The following is a 20,698-nucleotide window of genomic DNA, read 5'->3' on the forward strand; positions in this document are numbered from 1 at the left end:
AGCCCTCGCGTACCAGACAGAGAGGAAAGCCGCCACACACACACACACACACACACACACACACACACACACGTTCACGCAGGCATCAGATCACATCAATTCACACACTCAAACACACGCAGCAAGACGCAGCATCCATCACATGACAGTACATCAAAATTCATCGTTCCTCGCCTTTCCTCTCCCCGATAGAAAACAGACACTCGCGTTTTGCCCTTCCCACGCTAACCACCGGGCTATCAGTCACTCACACGCCACTTAACGCCTCACATCACTAACCCGTCCTTCTCAACTGTCCCATAAGCCACTCTAACGCTTCACACACACTATAATAAGTCTTCTTGTCACGGTTCCTTAAGCCACACAAACGTCACTCATGACCTCTTATCTCTTCACGTTCCCTTGTTCTTCCTTGTCTCGGTTCCTTAAGTTAAGCTATAAAGGCGCTACCCAACGACACATCGCTTCCCAGACACTAGTTTTTCCTCAGGCCACAAAAACGCTACTCCCAACATCTCTCATCACTGCACGGATACTAATTCTTCCTACCACTGTTCCTTAAGCCACAAAAACGCAACTTCCCCGTCTCTTATCGCTGCACTGACATTAGTTCTTTCTTGCCACGGTTCTCTAAGTAACACAAACAGTACTCCCAGCTCCACATATCTTCACGTAGTCTTGTTTTCCCTTTTCGCGGCTCCTTAGGCCATACCAACGCCATTACACAGTCTCTTATCGCTTCACTCACTGTCCCATAAGCCACACAAACGTCACGCAACACCTCACATACACTAGGCGACCCTTCTGCACGTCCTAGTGAGCCGTGCAGCCCGCCCTCACAGCTGGGGGTCTGGGGCGGCTTTCTGGGTTGAACTACGGAACAACACTGAAGGTCATATGTTTGCCGCCAAAGCACACAAATTTGACACGTTTTTCGTAGAAGTTGTGGGCATTTCCATGGGTAGTTTTATGACCCTGGTGGTAGTCTGACCCTTCTCCAGTACCGTGAACGTGAAAAAAAACTCATTACAGCTTGATTGATCTCCTTTTCGGCCTTTGGAAATAGTTAATGCGGGAGAAGTATCTGGCAATAATGACTTGAAGCTTTGACAACACGCTCGAACAGTTGACTTACTGATGCCGTCGTCGTGTTAGCGTGTACCTATCAAGATGTTTGAAGTTTTCCACGCTGCCTTTTGCTCGTTTCCTATTTTTTTTGTGCCTTGTGTTAGGTCTGATGTCCATGTGTCGTCGTGATGAGAGCGGTGGTCAAGGTTCGATCTTCACCAAGGGTTTCGACTTAGCGAGTGAATCGTGCGGCGCCGCAGTGTTGCCAAGCGTTTCTGCTGTTGTTGCCACATGTACACACACACTTTTTTTAATATTATTTTGTTTCCACCTCACACACACACACACACACACACACACACACACACACACACAGTTTAGGGATAAGTGGAGTATTTTAAGCTGTGAAATGAAACACAACACATTCTTTATTCACATCGTTACCTGCAGGTACACGAAAAAGGATGAGCTAAAATGAAAAAAATATAATAGTCACATTGGCTACTTTTGACCTCCGGGCGTAGTCTAAAGATCTGCCAAAGGTTATTTTTTTTCATTTCTTTCTTGGACTTTCTTGGGATGATTAACAAGACAGACTGCTTTCGTTGTTGCCTTTATTTTCTTAGGTATAATATATGAAACTTGCACTATGTAAACTTAAACACTACAATATCATCATCATCATCATCATCATTATCTTACAGGCGTATTATCTACAAGTATAAAGTCCTTCCTTCTCTGGTAAGGCTGTCAGCAGGGAGAAAAAACAACGTCCTTATTTTCTGTTACAACGTCCGTGAGGGTGAAGGAGGATGTTGAGGATTGTGGACCAGGAGGTAGAGGAAGAAGGAAGAACAGAAGTGGAGATGGTGAGGACTCATGGCCATATCTTTTTATTTTCTTGTGTTTTTAGTTTTTTTACTTATTCTAAGACCACGTAATCCCGTTTTTAGTCTTTTCCGGATATAGACGGTTTTTTTTCGATAAATATCACACAACGGAGAACAAAATAAGAAAATAAATAAGTAAACAATGAAATCTGAATAAAAAGAAATGAAAGGCAATTGGTCTGTGTCGCACCGGGAAGGACCAAGTCAAATATCGTCACCCTCATAAAATATTCGCCTAAGTCATTTTTCAGCGATTTCCAGGTTTTTTCTACATCAATTTTTCAACACGTGACGCCCATTTCTGTAGAGTTGCCTTCGACATTCAGGGTTTGAGTGTTCTAGAATTGCCCTTTTCATTTCTGCCTAAACCTTAAGCCGAATGAGATAATGACAGTTCTTTTCTGATTTCCTGTAAAGTAGAAAATAATGACTAAGGCGGTTTGTTTACCAAGGTGACGATATGGGGAATAAAAATGAAAATAAAATAAGAAAAATATAAAAGGGAGTGAGTGAAGAGCCTCGAGCCGCGTAACAAAGAGCTAAACAGCGAGGGGAGGAGAGGACGGTCGTTTGTCTCGCCTGACGCTACATCTGTCTCTCTCTCTCCCTCTCCCTCCCTCCCCTCCACCTCACCTTCCACCCCCTTACTCTCTCTCCCCCCATCCCCATATCCTTCCACTTTCCCTCCTAACCCCCTCTCTCACCCTCCACCTCCTCCAGTCCTCTACCTCCCCTCCCATTCCAGTACCGTCCCTCTCCTTCGCTTCTTCTCCCTCCCTCTCCCTCTCTGCGGCTCAACAGGGAATTTATTGTTCCCAGACTTTTTGCATAATTTCCTATCGTTTTCATGAGGTTTAAAAGTATTTCGTCTCTAAAACGAGTATTTAGTTTTACTGTGGCAAGACAAACGACCTGCAGTGTTCTGTTCCTTAAAAAAGCCGCAACAATCCCTCGCGCGCCTCCCTCGCCGCTGCTCCGCCGCGAGTTTTCGACTAAAACGTAGAAAAGATTGCTGCGTTTGGAGGAGCTCGGCGGCACGGTGATTCATCGGCCACACCCTCGCGTCACAGGTTCGATCCCCACCGTGTTGGTGCATGCGTCAACACGACGTCCCAGTGACGTATCGTCATTATCATTGTATCATTATGCGTACGATGAGACTCACCAACATAGCTTTGCGCCGCTACCAACACGCTGGCGGTAACGTCCCAGCTGCGTAGCTGCGGCTAATGCGTCACCTGCCCGCCGAGGACCTTCCCTTGGCACTGTGACCGCGTCGGAGCCGCGCGGAGCCTCTCCGATCACGCCCCGCGGCACGCCACGGGCGTCCCCGTCGACGTGGACGAGACCTCCTGAGGCAGGGCCGTCGACGAACTAAGTATAAATACGTATCATTGCATATATACACTATATGGCTGACCCCTCTCGGCTGTCTGACTCTGCGCCACTGTGTACAGAGGCGGGGTTGTGAGGACAGTGGATAGCCCCTCGCCTCGCCCGACCACCGCACCAACTTAGAGGTTCCAAAAGATAAGACCCGACATAACAATGACTACTCCTTCGCCGTGGTCATCAGGTGAGGCTGGCGGTCACCGCCGCCGCCTGAGGGGCGCTGCCAACGCTACACAGCAGCTCGCCGCCGCCGCCGCCTCACCCAGCTGCGACTCTTGGCCTTGGGGGCTGACTAACTACTACTTGGCACCGCGTGATTTGAAGGCCCAAAGCCTTCGTGACTAACAGTGAGCAGAACCTTCGTCACGGTTTCCTCAAGAACAATAATTATTTGGCAAAGACAGCAACAGTCGGTGCTAAAGAAATGGAATTGCTAATTCTCCACCTGGGGCGCCATGTTTCCTGTAAGCGTCCCCACCACACGCGACACACAGGAAGGCGGGAGGAGTTTGGCACATGGAAGACACTGACATGGAAGACATTAGCAAAGAACAACGGTGGCGGCGGCGCGAGTCACAATAGAACAATGAACAGACTGGACAACGAGACGAGACTATAGTACAAGTTAATCTTTGGTGTTGGTGCAGAGCTTTGTGACGCCGCGCCGCCGCTCCGCCCAGCCCGTGACGACACGAAGACGATAAGGCAAAACACGCCCCAGAAGCATCCCGTCCATCCGTCACTGTTTCCTTACTCCCTTTGCCTTCTTAAGCCTAAGTTGAACGGTGTGCGTCAGTTTTCACGTTATCAGCATAGTCCTCGGGGCGTATCGATCACCGTAAATATAAACTGATAACTTGTTTTTACTCGCATACCTTTCACGAGACATTACCAACTACTTTACCTTCTTTTCTGCTTCTCGAGTGGCAGCGCGTGGCGGAGGATACGGTTTCTTTCCATGAAGTTCATCGGTATTTTGTGTTCATTTATACATGATGGGAAGCAAGGCACATTAAAGGAGGATACTGTTTCATTAGGCGCTGTACCCGACGACCGGCGGCGTGTGTTGGTGGAAGGAAGTATTTTTCTACCCTCGTTAGCTGCTTCTCAGACTTGATAATAATACGTGGATCATATTAACGTCTCAGTTTGCCTCAAAGTTGGAGAAATTCAAGTGAATGTAACGTGTCACTAACAAGGGGAATCTAACAGACGACATCGGTGTGCCGGGTCACACACGCAGCCTTATGGCCGTGTCAAGTTATCGCTGTCTGACGCACCAGGAAACAGGACGCGTGGCAAAGAGCAGACAGACAGACTACCGCCACACTATATCATCATTAGCCTTTATCACAACAAAAGCGCCAACAAAGACACCCACAGTTATGCACTGCTTACGATGGACCCCAAACAATGACCCTGAATAACCCCTAGATAATTCTTGAATAATCCCTATACGTGAAAGGCTGACCTGAGTCTTTACCGGCGGAGCCCCGACATCCCTCCACACAGCACGCCCCCGCCGCCCCGACCAGCACACCCCAAAGGGCGCCGCCAACCACGCGCTACCTCATGGCCAAAGCTTTTACTAGAATTATCCTTTGTTCTCTCTTGATCTTACCCACTCTGTGTCTATGTATTGCCCTTACGATCACGCAGAAAGCCTATTGGTAACTGACAACACGGTTTGGCACTTCATAAGTATTTATCTTTCTGCGCGTTGGAGTCGGCACCAGTGAGGTGAGCCGCGCGACCCCGTGCTGCCCACGACGCTGAAGAGCCTGCCCCGGCGCGCCTTAATACGCTCCACACCCCCCATCCACACACCAACGCACGCACTCACACACCACCAGGCACACGACTCGGCTCTTTGGTACACGCCACCACGGGGCCCCACGCATCATTATAAATCACTGTTACACGCCTCCACACGCCTCTTAAACTATCGCACGCCTCGTCACGACGTCACAAGACATCACACGCCTCCACACACCCTGAGTGCCGTGACACGCAGCACACGCCCGCCCCGGCGCCGGGAGACTCGCGGCCTGCTGCTGCCCCGCCTGTCCCCGTGTGTCACCCTGCCCCGGAGGTCGGGCCTCAGACCTCCCAGGCCTCGCGGCTCAGCCCCTAGCGGCGCAGCATGGTCCCGACGCCCTCCGGCGGGATGCGCCGTGGCCCCGCCAGGCCGGCTTCGTAATACTGAGACAAGGGCGCGGCTGGTCCGCCACGCTCACCCGCACACAGAACATACTTTACGATTAAGTTTCAAGTGTTACATTTTTCAATAAATATTGATTTCATATTACATCAGTAATATTAAGCTTTGCCTCGCGACAAAAGAAAAATATAATTACAATAATGTTTATCTTCATTCACACAGATGAGACTGAGAGAAAGTAGTAAATACTTCCCCGGGAATAATGCAAACCTTCAGCGCGTCAACCAACAGTCTAAAAGTGAGTTTCCGTTTGGTCCTCGTTGTGGGAAGTCCTCCCGGCGGCGGCGGCGGCGGGGGAGGCGGGGAGTGTGCGCTCCCCCCCGGCGTCCGTGCCCTGGAAGGTGGTGTTGGCGGGGGCGCCGCGCCCCTCCTCCCCCACCAGCGGGTTGCCGTAGGCGTCGGTGTAGCCGCCGCTGAAGCTGTGGCCGTCCCCGTAGCCGCGCACGTCGTACACGCCGTTCGCCTTGCTGGCCAGCGTCGCCTCAAGCGGTGCGCTGATGGTCAAGGTGGAGCGGCCGCTCTCGCCGCGCAGCCACATGTTGGCCCGCTCCTCCTCCTCCAGCTTTTTCTTCTGCAAGGTAGGGAAGGGTAAGCTCAGGGGCGGGGGAGGCAGGGGCATGATGGGCAGGTCTGTTGTTGTTCGGAAAAGGGAATTTTGTCAATCATTGAAGATTAATTTTCTTTGAAAATTAGTGTTTTTTAGGTTTTAACGTTTTTCCAATTAACTAACTCCAACTAAACAGCATTTTGAGCAAGAAAGTAGCGGAGAGTAGCGTCAGTAATGTAGCCATACTATTCACTCAGCCGGACAGTATCTACCTCCCTGACCCACGGGTCGCGGCAGCCCGGCTCGGCTCACCTCTGCCAGCGCGGAGGCGGCGGACATATTATGACAGCCGTAAACATTAATGAATTTTTATATTCTTTCATCGAAAAACCGATATACAATTCTATTCCTCTTCCCCCCCCCTAACACAACTCCCCACTTACATACATCCCCCTCTCCCAATACACACACAAAAAAAAACCCATCCCACACACCCCAGCACACCAACCCCACCCCAAACACACCCCAGCACGCACCTTGTAGAAGAATCTGAGGTAGTGTGTGGGGAAGACGACGCCCTTGTTCCCCTCGCCCGCCCCGTCCATCACGGCGCCGCGCACGAGGATGGAGTTGGCGGTGTAGAAGCACATGAGCACGATCTGGCCCGTCACCGCCGTCAGGAAGTTGCTCACCACCGGCAGATCTGCGGGAGGAGGGGAGCGGGGACGTGAGTGTGGGTGGAGGGTACAAGGGGGTGTTGGTAGTTACAGGAATGATACATATGAAGTAATCTAGGGAAGGCGGTGGCTGAGTGGTTAGCGTGCATGCGTGATGAACCCAAGGACCCAGGTTCGAGTCACACCGATACCCACTGACAGTGTTCAACCATCCCCGAGTGACGGAAGATTACCAACATGCTTCCCAGATCCTCAGTCAACCCTAACTTCAGACTTCGTTCAAGAGGAGGGTATCAGGACACCTCTCCTCCCGAAATTGACCTCTCTTTCGGCCACCTCTTTTGATTCTTTTTTTTAGGAGCAGCGAGTAGCGGGCTTTTTTTTAATTATTGTTTCCTTTTTGTGTGTGCCCTTGAGCTGTCTCCTTTGTTGTAAAAAAAAAAGTGCAGCACTGAAGGCCAAGCAAGAGTCATAAATCACGGAACCCACTATAAATAAAATTCGCCTGCGCCACTAACGAGCTGGGGCCGCTCAAGAGGACAGTCAAGAGAGCCGACAGACGCTATAGGCAGCCCCTAAAGAAAAAGAATTCTCTAACGCTCCTTCACCAGCCTTGAGGATGCAGAGTAAAGATTTAAATGGGTTATGCGGATATATGAGAATTGAATTTAACTGAGGAGGGAGAGTTACCAGGTTAATATACATAGTGTGAGCTAGTACAATATAACTATAGCATAAATTTTCAGGGAAGGGAGGGATGGGAATGGAAGGGAACGGAAGGGAAGGGAAGGGAAGGGAAGGAAAGAGAAGAGAAAAGAAGAGAAGAGAAGAGAAGAGAAGGGAAGGGAAGGGAAGGAAAGAGAAGAGAAAAGAAGAGAAAAGAAGAGAAGAGAAGAGAAGAGAAGGGAAAGGAAGGGAGGGGAAGGGAAGGGAAGGGAAGAGAAGAGAAAAGAAGAGAAGAGAAGAGAAGGGAAGGGAAGGGAAGAGAATGGAAGGGAAGGAAAGGAAACGGAAGGGAAGGGAAGGGAAGGGAAGGGAAGGGACGTGATAGAAGGGCACGTGAGGGCAGAAAGTACGGGAGGAAGAGAGAGACGGAGGGGAGGAAGTGATTGAAAGGCGGGAGGGGAGGCGGAGGAGGAGGAGGAGGAGGAGGAGGAGAGGCGATGGGACGGGATGGGTGTGAGAGTGGAAGAATGGGAAGAGAGAAAGAGGGAGAAAGAAGAAAAGGAAGAAATGAGAAAACGAATGGCAGAGAGAGAGAGAGAGAGAGAGAGAGAGAGAGAGAGAGAGAGAGAGAGAGAGAGAGAGAGAGAGAGAGAGAGAGAGAGAGAGAGAGAGAGAGAGAGAGAGAGAGAGAGAGAGAGAGAGAGAGAGAGAGAGAGAGAGAAAGACAAATGAGACGGAGAAATAAGAGAGAACAGATGACAAAAAAAGGGAAAAGAATAACATAGTAAATGAAGATAAAAGAGGAGAAAAAGAGGAGAGGAGAGAGAGGGGGTGGGAGAGAGGGAGAGATAAATGAAAGAGCCAATAGATAGAGGAAGAAATATGGAGAGACGGAGAAGAGGAAGGAGGAAAGAGGATAAATGACCGGAGAGAGAAAAAAAGGAACTGGAAAGAAAATAGAGGAGGAGAAAAAGTGCGAGGGAGGAGGAGAAGGAGGAGGAGGAGAAGGAGGAGGAGGAAAAGAAGTACAGAAGAGGATGTGAATGAAAGGAGGGAAAGGCGAATCTGGGAGAGAGAAGAGAAGAGAAGAGAAGAGAAGAGAGGAAAGATAAGAAGAAGGGAAAGGAAAGGAAAGAGAAGAAGAAGAGACGAGAAAAGACGAAACAAAAGAAGAACAGGACGAGAAAAAACGTTCAAAACAAAGAAAAAAGAAAAGAAAACAGAGAGAAATAAGAAAAATCGCAAGAGAGAGAGAGAGAGAGAGAGAGAGAGAGAGAGAGAGAGAGAGAGAGAGAGAGAGAGAGAGAGAGAGAGAGAGAGAGAGAGAGAGAGAAAGGGAGGCGGAAGTGAACGGAGGAAGGAAGGCAGGGATGACGAGGAGAGGAGAGGAGAGGAGAGGAGGGCATCAGGAGGGGAGGAGGAACTCGGTCATTATCCCATTAAATCTGCAGCAAAAAGCAACACCTGAGCCGCAGAGTCCAGTGCGTCGGTAATTAAGGGGGCCTAGGGGGAGAAATGGCCGTGGAAAAGACTGTCCCCGGTTACGTATGCCCTCTCACTCTACTGGTACCTGGCGCCACTCGTAAATAGGTTAGGTTACGTTAGGTTAGGTTAGGTTAGGTTAGGTTAGATTAGGTTAGGGGGAGAAATAGCCATGGAAAAGACTGTCCCCGGTTACGTATGCCCTCTCGCTCTACTGGTACGTGGCGCCGCTCGTAAACAGGTTAGGTTACGTTAGGTCAGGTTAGGTTAGGTTAGGTTAGGTTGGGTTGGGTAAGGCTGGGTAAGGTAAAGTTATGTTAGATTAGGTTAAGTTAGATAAGATTGGGGTAGGTTACAATAGATTAGGTTTGGTAAGGCTCTTGAACAAGTTAGGTTACATAAGGGTAGGTTACAATAGGTTAGGTTTGGTAAGGTTAGGTAAGGTTGGGTAAGGTTAGGTAAGGTAAGGTAAGGTTAGATTAGGTTAAGTTAGATAAGATTAGGGTAGGTTACAATAGGTTAGGTTTGGTAAAGCTCTTAAACAGGTTAGGTTACGTTAGATTTGGTGAGGTTGGGTTAGGTTAGGTTAGGTTAGGCTGGGTAAGGCTAGGTAAGGTAAGGTTAGGTTAGATTAGGGTAAGTTAGATAAGATTAGGAAAGGTTACAATAGGTTGAGTTAGGTTAGGTTAGGTTAGATAAGGCAAGGTAAGGTAAGGTTAGGTTAGATTAGAATTAGTTAGATAAGATTAGGTTAGGTTAGTTTAGGTTAGGTATTTAAGGTTAGGTTAGGTGAGATTATATTAGGTTAGGTAAGGAAAGGTTTATTTAAGTCTGCCCTGCTAGAGGATGCTGCGTAGAAAATGGTGACCAGGGGCGAGATGGTTGAGAAAAGGACGAAGATGCGGAGGAGAAGGAAGAAGAGAAGGAGGAGAAGGAGGAGAAAGAACAAGAAATAGGGAAGGGCAGTAAAAAGAGACATGTGACTGGTAGAAGAAGAATGAGTAGAAAGGTTGAGAATAGAATGGATATGAGGAGACGAGAAGGAGGAAGAGGAGGGGAATGAGGAAGAGGAGGAGGAGGTGAAGGAGAAAGAATAAAAACGAAGAAGAGGTGAGAGAAAAGAAAAAAAGACGTGAGAATCGAACACACACACACACACACACACACACAGGGGAGAGAGAGAGAGAGAGAGAGAGAGAGAGAGAGAGAGAGAGAGAGAGAGAGAGAGAGAGAGAGAGAGAGAGAGAGAGAGAGAGAGAGAGAGAGAGAGAGAGAGAGAGAGAGAGAGAATCAGGGAAAAAAAATAATAACATTGAACTAACAAGAGCAAAACAAACACACAAACAAACAAACAAACATATAGATAAACATCAACAACAACAACAACAACAACAACAACAATGGCGGTGAAGAAGACAAACAGGTGGTCTCGTGTTTACCTTTTTCCTCTCTTTGTTTTCCTTCATAAAACTGTCACAACATTCTCCCTTTGTCTCCTCCCTCCCTCCCTCCCTCCCTCCCTCCCTATGTTTATTCTTCCTTCCTTCCCTCTCTCCCCATATCCTCATTGTTCTTCTCTCCCTTCCTTCGTACCTCCCATATTGCTCCCTCTCTCTCTCTCTCTCCCTCCCTCCTTGTCTTCTTCCCTTTCTTCCTCCCTTTCTCTATCCCTTCCTCCCTCTCTGTCTCATACCTTACCTTCTTCTCTCTGGACTTTTCCTTTCTTTTTATTCTCTTCTCATGTTTTCTCTGTTCCCCCTTTCTCTCTCTCTCCCCTTTCCTCCCTCCCCTCCCCTCTCACCTGGGACGAGGTAGATGTTGAGGAGGTTCCACACGCCGCGCCACACGTTCACGTCGCCCACGAAGCAGATGGTGTGGTAGACGTCCTCCAGCAGCGTCTTGGCCACGCCCTTGCGGATGTGGCGGAAGCACGGCACGATCATCAGCTGCGCCAGGAACGTCAGCATCGTCACCGTCATGCCCACCACCTGCACCGAATTATATCAAAGGTCAAGTTTTGCTAGAAAAGATACAGAGACGAGCAACCAAACAAATTCCAGCGTTCCGTAACTTGCCGTATGACGAGCATTTTTAAGCGTTTAGATAAGTTTTCCTTTTCATATGTTTCAGACACACTGGAGCACGGCTACAACCTGAAGACTTTGTGTTAATAATTTCCCCACAGCTTAGGTCACCAGTAGCGTAAGTTAAGGGTAGTAATTTCCTCTTATTTCTCTCTTTACTGTAAAATTTCCATGTCCCTTTCTTCCGTAAAGGCACATGGTGTTCTCTTATAACTGTTTCCTGCCGGAGGGAGAGGTGGGTGGGGAGGAGCCTTCATCTATTCTGTCCTGTCCTACCACACGTAGATTACTAGTAGTAGCGGTAGTAAACAGACACCCTCGCCATAGACCGCCAAGTCTTCTGGTGTCTGTTCTTCCTATGTATTCCTATGTTCTCCTATGTATTCCTCCTCCTCCTCCTCCTCCTCCTCCTCCTTCTCCGTCCCTCGTGTCCCCTCGCCGCGTCACGGGCTAATGTGATGGACAAGCTCTTCTCATCCGCCCTCAGACGCAGGTGATTGGTGGAGCAAGGGCTGAGGGACTTGATTGCTCGGCCCGGGACGGAGAGGGAGCTGGGCCAGGATGGTTGGCTGCTCGTGGGGACGGGAGTGGAAGGGAGTTGGGGGTTGAGAGAAGTTGGGGTGGGTGTGCAGTTGAAAGGATCGCCAGGGAGAGGGTAGAGATACAATATAAAGATGGTAGAAGTGGATGGAAGGAGTGGAGAGGGGAGGAAGAGGGTCGAGGGAGTGTAAGGAAATTGGGGTGGAGTTAGGAGAGACTGGGAGTGAGTGGAATTGGTACGAGTGGTAGGGATAGAGACAAAAGATAATGAGTGTGGAGGGGAGTGGAAGAGGGTGAAAAGGAGTGGAAGAGGGTCGAGGGAGTGTAAGGAAATTGGGGTGGAGTTAGGAGAGACTGGGAGTGAGTGGAATTGGTAGGAGTGGTAGGGATAGAGACAAAAGATAAGGAGTGTGGAGGGGAGTGGAAGAGGGTGAAAAGGAGTGGAAGAGGCTGGAAAGGAGTAGTGGAAGTGCAGAGTAGAAGAGAGTTGAAGGAGTACAGACAAAGATACACAAAGACAAAAAAATATATATACAAGAAGCCAGACAGACAACTCACACACGGCAGCTCCTGAGAGGGTTAAATTTATTCACTACCTTTCCTTCCCGTCCACAGTGACATCTAACCCCCTTCATTCAAAGCCTCCAATCACGTTCTCCTTTATCTTCTTCTTTTGACCTGTATCGCTTTGTATCGCTTCTTAGGTCCTCCTTCTCTCGTTCCTCCCTTCTTCTTTTTCACGCACCTTCCTTTTCAGTGATACGTAATTTTGTAAACTGAGATAAATTCACTTCTCTTCACTTATTCAGACATTTGTGCTCTTTTGTCCCAGCACTGCGCGAGGAACACTTTTGCCAACTTTACCGTTTTGCTCTCTGTTTCCTTTTCCTCAACTATATACCTGCTCAGTTTTCTCCACTCATCCACCAGTCTGCTCGTGACTCAGATCTTGCCTATTTCCTTCTTGAACTTAAATTGATTCAACTAATACGCGTTCCTACATATTCTTTCTCATCTAAACTTCAACCTAAACTTATTGATAACTTGGGGAGAGTGCTGGCTGGTGATCGCGAGTGCAGTACGTGATCAGACTAAGGTAAATGACCCATACATAGGCCTACATACATACATACATACATACATACATAACATACATACACCCATACATACATACACACACACGTCAAAACACTAACATAACAAGAGTCAAACATCAAGGCCATTCATGTTCTTTGGTCTGTGTGTGTGTGTGTGTGTGTGTGTGTGTGTGTGTGTGTCGAGGCGCTGGGAGACGGCAGGTGGGCAGTCAGGAGCAAAAAGGTCACACACACACACACACACACACACACACACACACACACACACACACACACACACACACACACATTAAAACCTTTCATTACCATACCTTCACCTCCTCCTCCTCCTCCTACTACTACTACTACTACTACTACTACTACTATATCTCCTTCTCCTCCTCCTCCTCCTCCTCCTCGCCTTACCATGGATCCCCAGGCGGAGTAGACAGGCTTGGCGGGGAAAAGTATGGCGTCGAGGAAGACCCAGGAGCCTCGCCATACGAACACGACGAGGGAGCCTGTCACCACCACCGTGAAGACCGTGTCCAGCAGAAAGTACCCGTACCGCTCCTTCTGTGGGGCGAGGGGGCGGGCGTGAGGGGGGATGAACATGCAGACAGACACACGATCACACACACAGAGACACAAGGACAGTTATCTCGAGAACATTAATAAAAGGGCAAATAACTCTACAACGTGAATTCTGAGGCCGAGAAGACATAGGGAGAGTGAGATATATGAACATGCAGACACTCTCACAGTCACACACACAAACACAAGGACATTTATCTCGAGAACATTAATAAAAGGGCAAATAACTCTACAACGTGAATTCTGAGGCCGAGAAGACGGAGAGAGTGAGATAGATGAACATTCAGACACTCTCACGGCCACACACACACAGACACAAGGACAGTTATCTCGAGAACATTAATAAAAGGGCAAATAACTCTATAACGTGAATTCTGAGGCCGAGAAGACAAGGTGAGAGAGAGACAGATGAACATTCAGACACTCTCACGGTCACACACACACAGACACACAGACACAAGAACAGTTATCTCTAGAACATTAAAAAAGGGCAAATAACTCTATAACGTGAATTCGGAGGCCGAGAAGACAGAGAGAGAGAGACAGATGAACATGCAGACACTCTCACGGCCACACACACACAGACACAAGAACAGTTATCTCGAGAACATTAATAAAAGGGCAAATAACTCTATAACGTGAATTCTGAGGCCGAGAAGACGGAGAGAGTGAGACAGATGAACATTCAGACACTCTCACGGTCACACACACACAGACACACACGCACAAGGACAGTTTTATCTCTAGAACATTAATAAAAGGGCAAATAACTCTATAACGTGAATTCGGAGGCCGAGAAGACAAGGTGAGAGAGTGAGACAGATGACAGAGACATACACAAATTCCAGGACTCTCTAGAACACGCAAAACTGGGCGTGAGAGTCAAATGGCTGTTTTTTATCTACTGTCGGGCTATTCAATCTTCTTTCTATCATTCTTCCTCCTCCTCCTCATCATCATCATCATCCTTTCCCTCCACTAACTATCACACACTCTATCAAACAACCTCACCCCTTCAACTTAATCCTCCACCATCACCACTACCACCACCACCACCTACTTCTCCTAGGCCGCAAAGACTGCCTGAACCCCAATCGTGAGCCAATTCCATTAGGCAATTTCTGGAGGAGATCGAATAGCCGAGGCGGACAGACGAAGAACCTAATGTGATCCCGATAAACAGGCGGAGAGGCGGCTTAGGCGAGGACCCCTTGGCTTCCGAAACACTTGGAAGGGATCAACGCAAGAGAGGGAGGGAGGGAGAGGGAGAGGGGGAAGGAAGGGAGGGATGGAGGGAAGAATGAGAGAGAAAGAAAGATAGAAAGAGAAAGAAAGGAAGGAAGGAAGGAAAGAAAGAAATGGTATTGAGAAAACTAGAGAACGAGAGAGAGAGAGAGAGAGAGAGAGAGAGAGAGAGAGAGAGAGAGAGAGAGAGAGAGAGAGAGAGAGAGAGAGAGAGAGAGAGAGAGAGAGAGAGAGAGAGAGAGAGAGAGAGAGAGAGAGAGAGAGAGAATACCAAATAAAAGAAAACTAATACCATACCATCACCATCATCATCATCATCATCATCTTCATTACCTTCTCTCATGCACCGAAAACTTCAACAATTAATACAACAAAATAACCGAAAGAGAGAAAGAAAACGAATTAAAAGACAGAGAGAAAACGAGGAAGAAGGAAGAAAACGGGTGAAATCATGACCGAAATAACAATAAACGGAATGAAAGAAAACGAGAGAAAGGGAAATTAGGAGAAGCCAAATAAAGAAAACGGGAAAGAGGAGCGAACGAATCTGGAACTAATGAAATAAAAGAAATACAAGGGAGCCATTAGAAGAATAAGAGAGAGGGAAGGGATTGAGAGAGAGAGAGAGAGAGAGAGAGAGAGAGAGAGAGAGAGAGAGAGAGAGAGAGAGAGAGAGAGAGAGAGAGAGAGAGAGAGAGAGAGAGAGAGAGAGAGAGAGACACAGACAGACAGACAGACAGACAGACAGACAGACAGAGACACAGAGACAGACTGAAAGAAAAGAGAGAAAGGAAGAAAGAAAGAAAGAGAGAAAGAAAGAGAGGAAGGAAGAAACAAACAAAGAAACAAAGAAAGAAAGAAAGAAAACACACAGAGAGAGAGAGAGAGAGAGAGAAACTCCTCGCCCCTAAAAATAGCGCCGAACTCCCATCTCCAGAACGGTTTTGGATCCTCGCGTCAATACCCTGAGACGATTCCTTCCCCCTCCTGTGAATACCAGCGCGTGATTTTGTCTTCTTCCTTCCGCCCAGTTTAACAAGGGAGGTGATGGAGCGAGAGGAGGAGGAGGAGGAGGAGGAGGAGGAGGAGGAAGAGGAGGATATTAGTTGAGTCGTGTCTTCTTGGTCTTTCAAAAGTCTCTTCTTCATTGTGCAAAGAGAAAGAGAGAGAGAGAGAGAGAGAGAGAGAGAGAGAGAGAGAGAGAGAGAGAGAGAGAGAGAGAGAGAGAGAGAGAGAGAGAGAGGATAAACAAGTAGCGGCTATCGTTCTCTCTCTCTCTCTCTCTCTCTCTCTCTTGGTTGGATCAGGTCGGCCTCAGCTTGTTATGGCGCTGGCAAGTGTTTATAGTGGCGCCATCTTGCTTGGCTCATGCTGCCCCCCGAAACTCATCTTTGATCCTCTTTTTAGACAGAGAATCTAGAGTCCAGGTTGATAGGTGGTCTTCAGTACAGCGTGTGGGTAGTCTTAAGACCACTCGGCGGTGACTAAGATCCCAGCTTGTGGCGGTGGGCGAGACTCGAACCCGGGTGCTCCTGAACGCCGCACCCGCACTCTAACCACTCAGCCACCGCCTCCCCTCTTTGTTATCCATCCATCATCTTCCTATCTCATTTTCCTCCCCCTTCTCTCCTCCCTGTCCCCTTTCAGTCACCTTCTACCCTCCCTCTTCTTCCTATCTCCTCATTTTCCTCCCCTTCTGTCCTCCCTGTCCCCTTTCAGTCACCTTCTACCCTCCCTCTTCTTCCTACCTCCTCATTTTCCTCCCCCTTCTGTCCTCCCTGTCCCCTTTCAGTCACCTTCTACCCTCCCTCTTCTTCCTATCTCCTCATTTTCCTCCCCCTTCTGTCCTCCCTGTCCCCTTTCAGTCACCTCCAACCCTCCCTCTTCTTCCTATCTCCTCATTTTCCTCCCCTGTCCCCTTTCAGTCACCTTCTACCCTCCCTCTTCTTCCTACCTCCTCATTTTCCTCCCCTGTCCCCTTTCAGTCACCTCCTACCCTCCCTCTTCTTCTTCCTACCTCCTCCTCCTTCTCCTCCTTCCTCTCTGCCCCCTCACGACGTAATGTGGCGAACAAACACTCATGGCCCACCAGCGGTACTGAGTCAACAAGCGCTTCTTGCCTCCGCGGCCACTAAACAGAGAGCCGTGTTTGTCTTAGCTACCCAGACAGACGGACCGGACAGACAGACCTCCTCCTCCTCCTCCTCCCGCTGCCGCTTATGCGTTCTTTCACTATCTCAATGCACAGGAGTTGAAGGTAAAGGTCAAAAAGGCAAAGAAAGGAGAAGAAAGAGGACACAGACAGGATTTTGCGAGTGGAGGTTATGTAGCTGTTCTTTCTCTCCCTCCCTCCAACTTTTAATAATTCGTATATCTCACTTCCTTCCTTCCTTCCTTGCTTCCTATGTTCCTCTTTTCCTTCTCATTTCCTTTTTTACTTCCTTCCGTGTATGTGTGTAAGGGGGCGTTTTGTGTGTGTGTGTGTGTGTGTGTGTGTGTGTGTGTGTGTGTGTTTCAATCCTAAAGTGCTTAGTTTTTTTCTGGTTCGTTGTTTGTGTTTTGATGTTTTCCTGTTTGACCTCTTTTCCCTGTTTAGTTGTTTACCTGTTTAAGTTTCCCCGTTTCACTGTTTCCGTGTTTTTATCTGTTTTCCTGTTTAACTGTTTGCCCGCTTCACTGTTTCCCTGGATTTTTTTTTTTTTTTTTTTGCTTAATGTTTTTCAAAAGGGGCAAAGGTATTAAAGGCGCAGGTAACTCACAGGTTAGTTAAGGTGTGTGGAGGGCCGCAGGTTCGAGCCCCATCGCACACACACACACACACACACACACACACACACACACACACATACACAGCGTTTAATTAAAGTTTCGCACGTGTCCGAACTGGGCCGTAAGTTTGTGTGTGTGTGTGTGTGTGTGTGTGTGTGTGTGTGTGTGTGTGTGTGTGTGTGTGTACCGTCTCCTCGAGTGAAACACGTGCAGAAACATGTACTGAACACGTTCAGAACACGACTGAACATAAGAGGACGAGAGAGAGAGAGAGAGAGAGAGAGAGAGAGAGAGAGAGAGAGAGAGAGAGAGAGAGAGAGAGAGAGAGAGAGAGAGAGAGAGAGAGAGAGAGAGAGAGAGAGAGAGAGAGAGAGAGAGAGAGAAACAGAAACAGAGAGAAACAGACACAGAAACAAAGAAAGCAACAGAAACAGAGAAAAAGACACAGAGAAACGAAGAGAAAAAAAGGAGACGGAGAGAGAGAGAGAGAGAGAGAGAGAGAGAGAGAGAGAGAGAGAGAGAGAGAGAGAGAGAGAGAGAGAGAGAGAGAGAGAATGGGCTACTCCAGAGAGAACCTATAGCTGGACATTTAATTAGAGCTGTACACGGCCCGGCTCACGATTATTGCGCGGAACACAGGTGGACACGCTTGTTGGTCCGAGTACTGGCAGTGTGGCGCGCCGTGTGTCCCAGGGGAGAGTTATGGCGCTGATGGCGTGAGGAGAAAAATGGGAACTGCAGGAGAAGAGGTTGGAAAGTTGAATGAATGAGTGAAGGAAGGAAAGAAGGAAAGGCGGAAAATGGGACTGCAGGAAAGGTTGGAAAGTTGAATGAATGAAGGAAAGGAAGGGAAAGAAGGAAAGAAGGGAAATGGGAACTACAGAAGAGGTTGGAAAGTTGAAAGAAGGAAGAAAAGGAAGGAAAAGAAAGAAAGGAAAGAAGGAAAAAGGAGTACGGAATGAAGGTAGAGAAGAGAGAGAAGAAAGGAAGCAATAATAAACAAGGAAAGTTGAATGAATGAAGGAAAGGAAGGAAAATAAGGAAAGTTGAATGCATGAAGGAAAGGAAGGAAAAGAAGGAAAGTTGAATGCATGAAGGAAAGGAAGGAAAAGAAGGAAAGTTGAATGCATGAAGGAAAGGAAGGAAAAGAAGGAAAATTGAATGAATGAAGGAAAGGAAGGAAAAGAAGGAAAGTTGAATGCATGAAGGAAAGGAAGGAAAAGAAGGAAAGTTGAATGAAGGAAGGAAAGGAAGGAAAAGAAGGAAAGTTGAATGAAGGAAGGAAAGGAAAGGAAAAGAAGGAAAGAAAAGAAGGAAAATGGGGACGCAAGGAGAAAATAATGAAGATAGAGAAGAGAGAAAAGAAAGGAAGCAAGAAGAAACAAGGAAAGAAGGAAAAAACGAAAGGAAAGGAAAGAAAAGAAAGAAAGCAAAGAAGGAAAATGAGGACTTTTTGGGAGAACAGAAAGTGATGAAGAATATGGAAACGAAATAAAAAAAAGAGAAAAGGAGAGATGGAAAAAAAAAGAGGAAAGAGATTAATGAAATAGAAAAAAATGAATCACGAAGGTAGAACTAGAAATCGACAATGAAAGAAAAAGGTATTGACAGTAATTGTAGTAGTAGTAGTAGTAGTAGTAGTAGTAGTAGTAGTAGTAGTAGTAGTAGTAGTAGAAGTAGCGGTTGTTGTAGCATTTGTGGGAGAAGCAGAAATACGCGTGACAGTTCAGGTACTAAATATGACAAACTCGTCCCTTGTAACAGGTTTTCAGCGCTTATGTATTTCTGTTTGGCTGTCTCCCTCCCTCCTGCCCTCACTCACGGCCTACCTCCCGCCCTCACTCACGGCCTACCTCCCGCCCTCACTAACGACCTACCTCCCGCCCTCACTCACGGCCTACCTCCCGCCCTCACTCCCGGCCTCCCTCCCTCAGTGCCTTGTCTAACGTTCATTCCTTCAGAGCTACACTGTATTTATTGGCGCTGAAAGAACATTGAGACTTTGTACTCTTCCAGTTTTGTTATTTTTTCAACGTGGGAAGTTGCGCACATTTTTTTCGGATATTTTTTCGCTAATCATTTTTTTTTTGTAAGTAGTTTATCACGTTATTTTCTTTACTTTATCGATCATTAGTTTTTGTTATTATTTCAGAGGAGAGAAAGTTATGAACATTTTATATATTTTTGCTTGGGGCGGGCTTTTTTCCATTCTTTTTTCAGGGGTTGAAGGGAAAGGAAGGGAAGGGAAGGGTTGGGTTGGGGTAACATTTCTTCAAAGGCGAGGGTGTATTTTCTTTTTTTTTCTTTTTTGTTTTTTGTAATTTTTCTTTCTGCGTGCGTGTGTGTGTGTGTGTGTGTGTGTGTGTGTGTGTGTGTGTGTGTGTGTGTGTGTGTGTGTGTGTGTTCGTTCCTTCTTTAATGCAACTGTTACTTTTTCCGGTTCTTTTACCTCGGGGTGGCGAGTGAGAGGGAGGGAGGAAGTGTTGGCGTTACTTTTTATCTGTATTTCATTTTTGTTTTTTTCAAGAGTACAATATTTCTTTCCTTTTTTAGTCATTCTCTTTTAATTTTTAGGCTCAGCAAATTTCTATGTATTTTTTCTTCTAGCCTTTGGACTTTCCTCTCCTACATACAAATAATAATAATAATAATAATAATAATAATAATAATAATAATAATAATAATAATAATAATAATAATAATAATAATAATAATAATAATAATAATAATAATAATAATAATAATAATAATAATAATAATAATAATAATAATAATAATAATAATAATAATAATAATAATAATAATAATAATAATAACCATAATAATGCCACTAATAAGGTCCTGCTACCCTTTCTCAGAGCCCCTTCACCTCCCCGCATCTTACACCCTCAATCTGACATCACACGAGAGGCTGAAACTTGCTTGGCTTCGAAGGGGAGGAAGAGAAGGAAGGATTGAAGAGGAGATACAGCTACGCTCTCTCCTCCTACTTCTGCTCCTTCCCTTTCTTCTCCCCTTCTTACTTACCCCATATCACCCCCCTGCTACCTATTCCGTCTCCCTTCCTACCTATCACCAGCACAGACCACCCTCTTTCCCTTCCTCTCCCTTCCTACCTTCATAATCACTCCCCTTCCTACCCCTTCATCTTCCTCTTCCCATCTACACAACCACTCCCTTCTTCCCCTTCCCATTCCTCTCCCTCTTCCTACCTATCACCAGCACACAACACCCTCTTCCCCTTCCTCTCTCTTCCTACCTTCATAATCTCTCCCCTTCCTAAACCCTACCCCTTCCTCTTCCTATCTACACAATCACTCCCTTCTTCCCCTTCCCATTCCTCTTCACACTCCCTTCCTTTCCCTTTCTCTCCCTTCTCTTACCCTATACTAAAACCTCCTTCCCACCTCCCTCTCTTCCCCTTTCCTACCTTTCCTACCTACCTTC

The 20,698-nt window shown here is 47.2% G+C and overlaps 1 protein-coding gene across 1 annotated transcript in view; it reads right to left on the reverse strand.

Annotated features, from left to right (window-relative positions):
* Positions 1-1,665: 1,665 nt before the first annotated feature.
* The window catches only part of LOC126980834 (uncharacterized), an 83,121-nt gene continuing 64,088 nt past the window's right edge, over positions 1,666-20,698 (reverse strand). Inside the window, exons 2-5 of the mRNA XM_050831110.1 lie at positions 13,070-13,219; positions 10,745-10,931; positions 6,655-6,821; positions 1,666-6,142 (exon numbers count right to left, since the gene is read on the reverse strand). Coding sequence (XP_050687067.1) covers positions 5,804-6,142; positions 6,655-6,821; positions 10,745-10,931; positions 13,070-13,219 — 843 coding nt within the window. The 3' untranslated portion in view covers positions 1,666-5,803. The remainder of the gene's footprint in view (positions 6,143-6,654; positions 6,822-10,744; positions 10,932-13,069; positions 13,220-20,698) is intronic.

This window comes from Eriocheir sinensis, chromosome 45 (assembly GCF_024679095.1).
Source record: "Eriocheir sinensis breed Jianghai 21 chromosome 45, ASM2467909v1, whole genome shotgun sequence".
Taxonomy (NCBI): Eukaryota; Metazoa; Arthropoda; class Malacostraca; order Decapoda; family Varunidae; genus Eriocheir; species Eriocheir sinensis.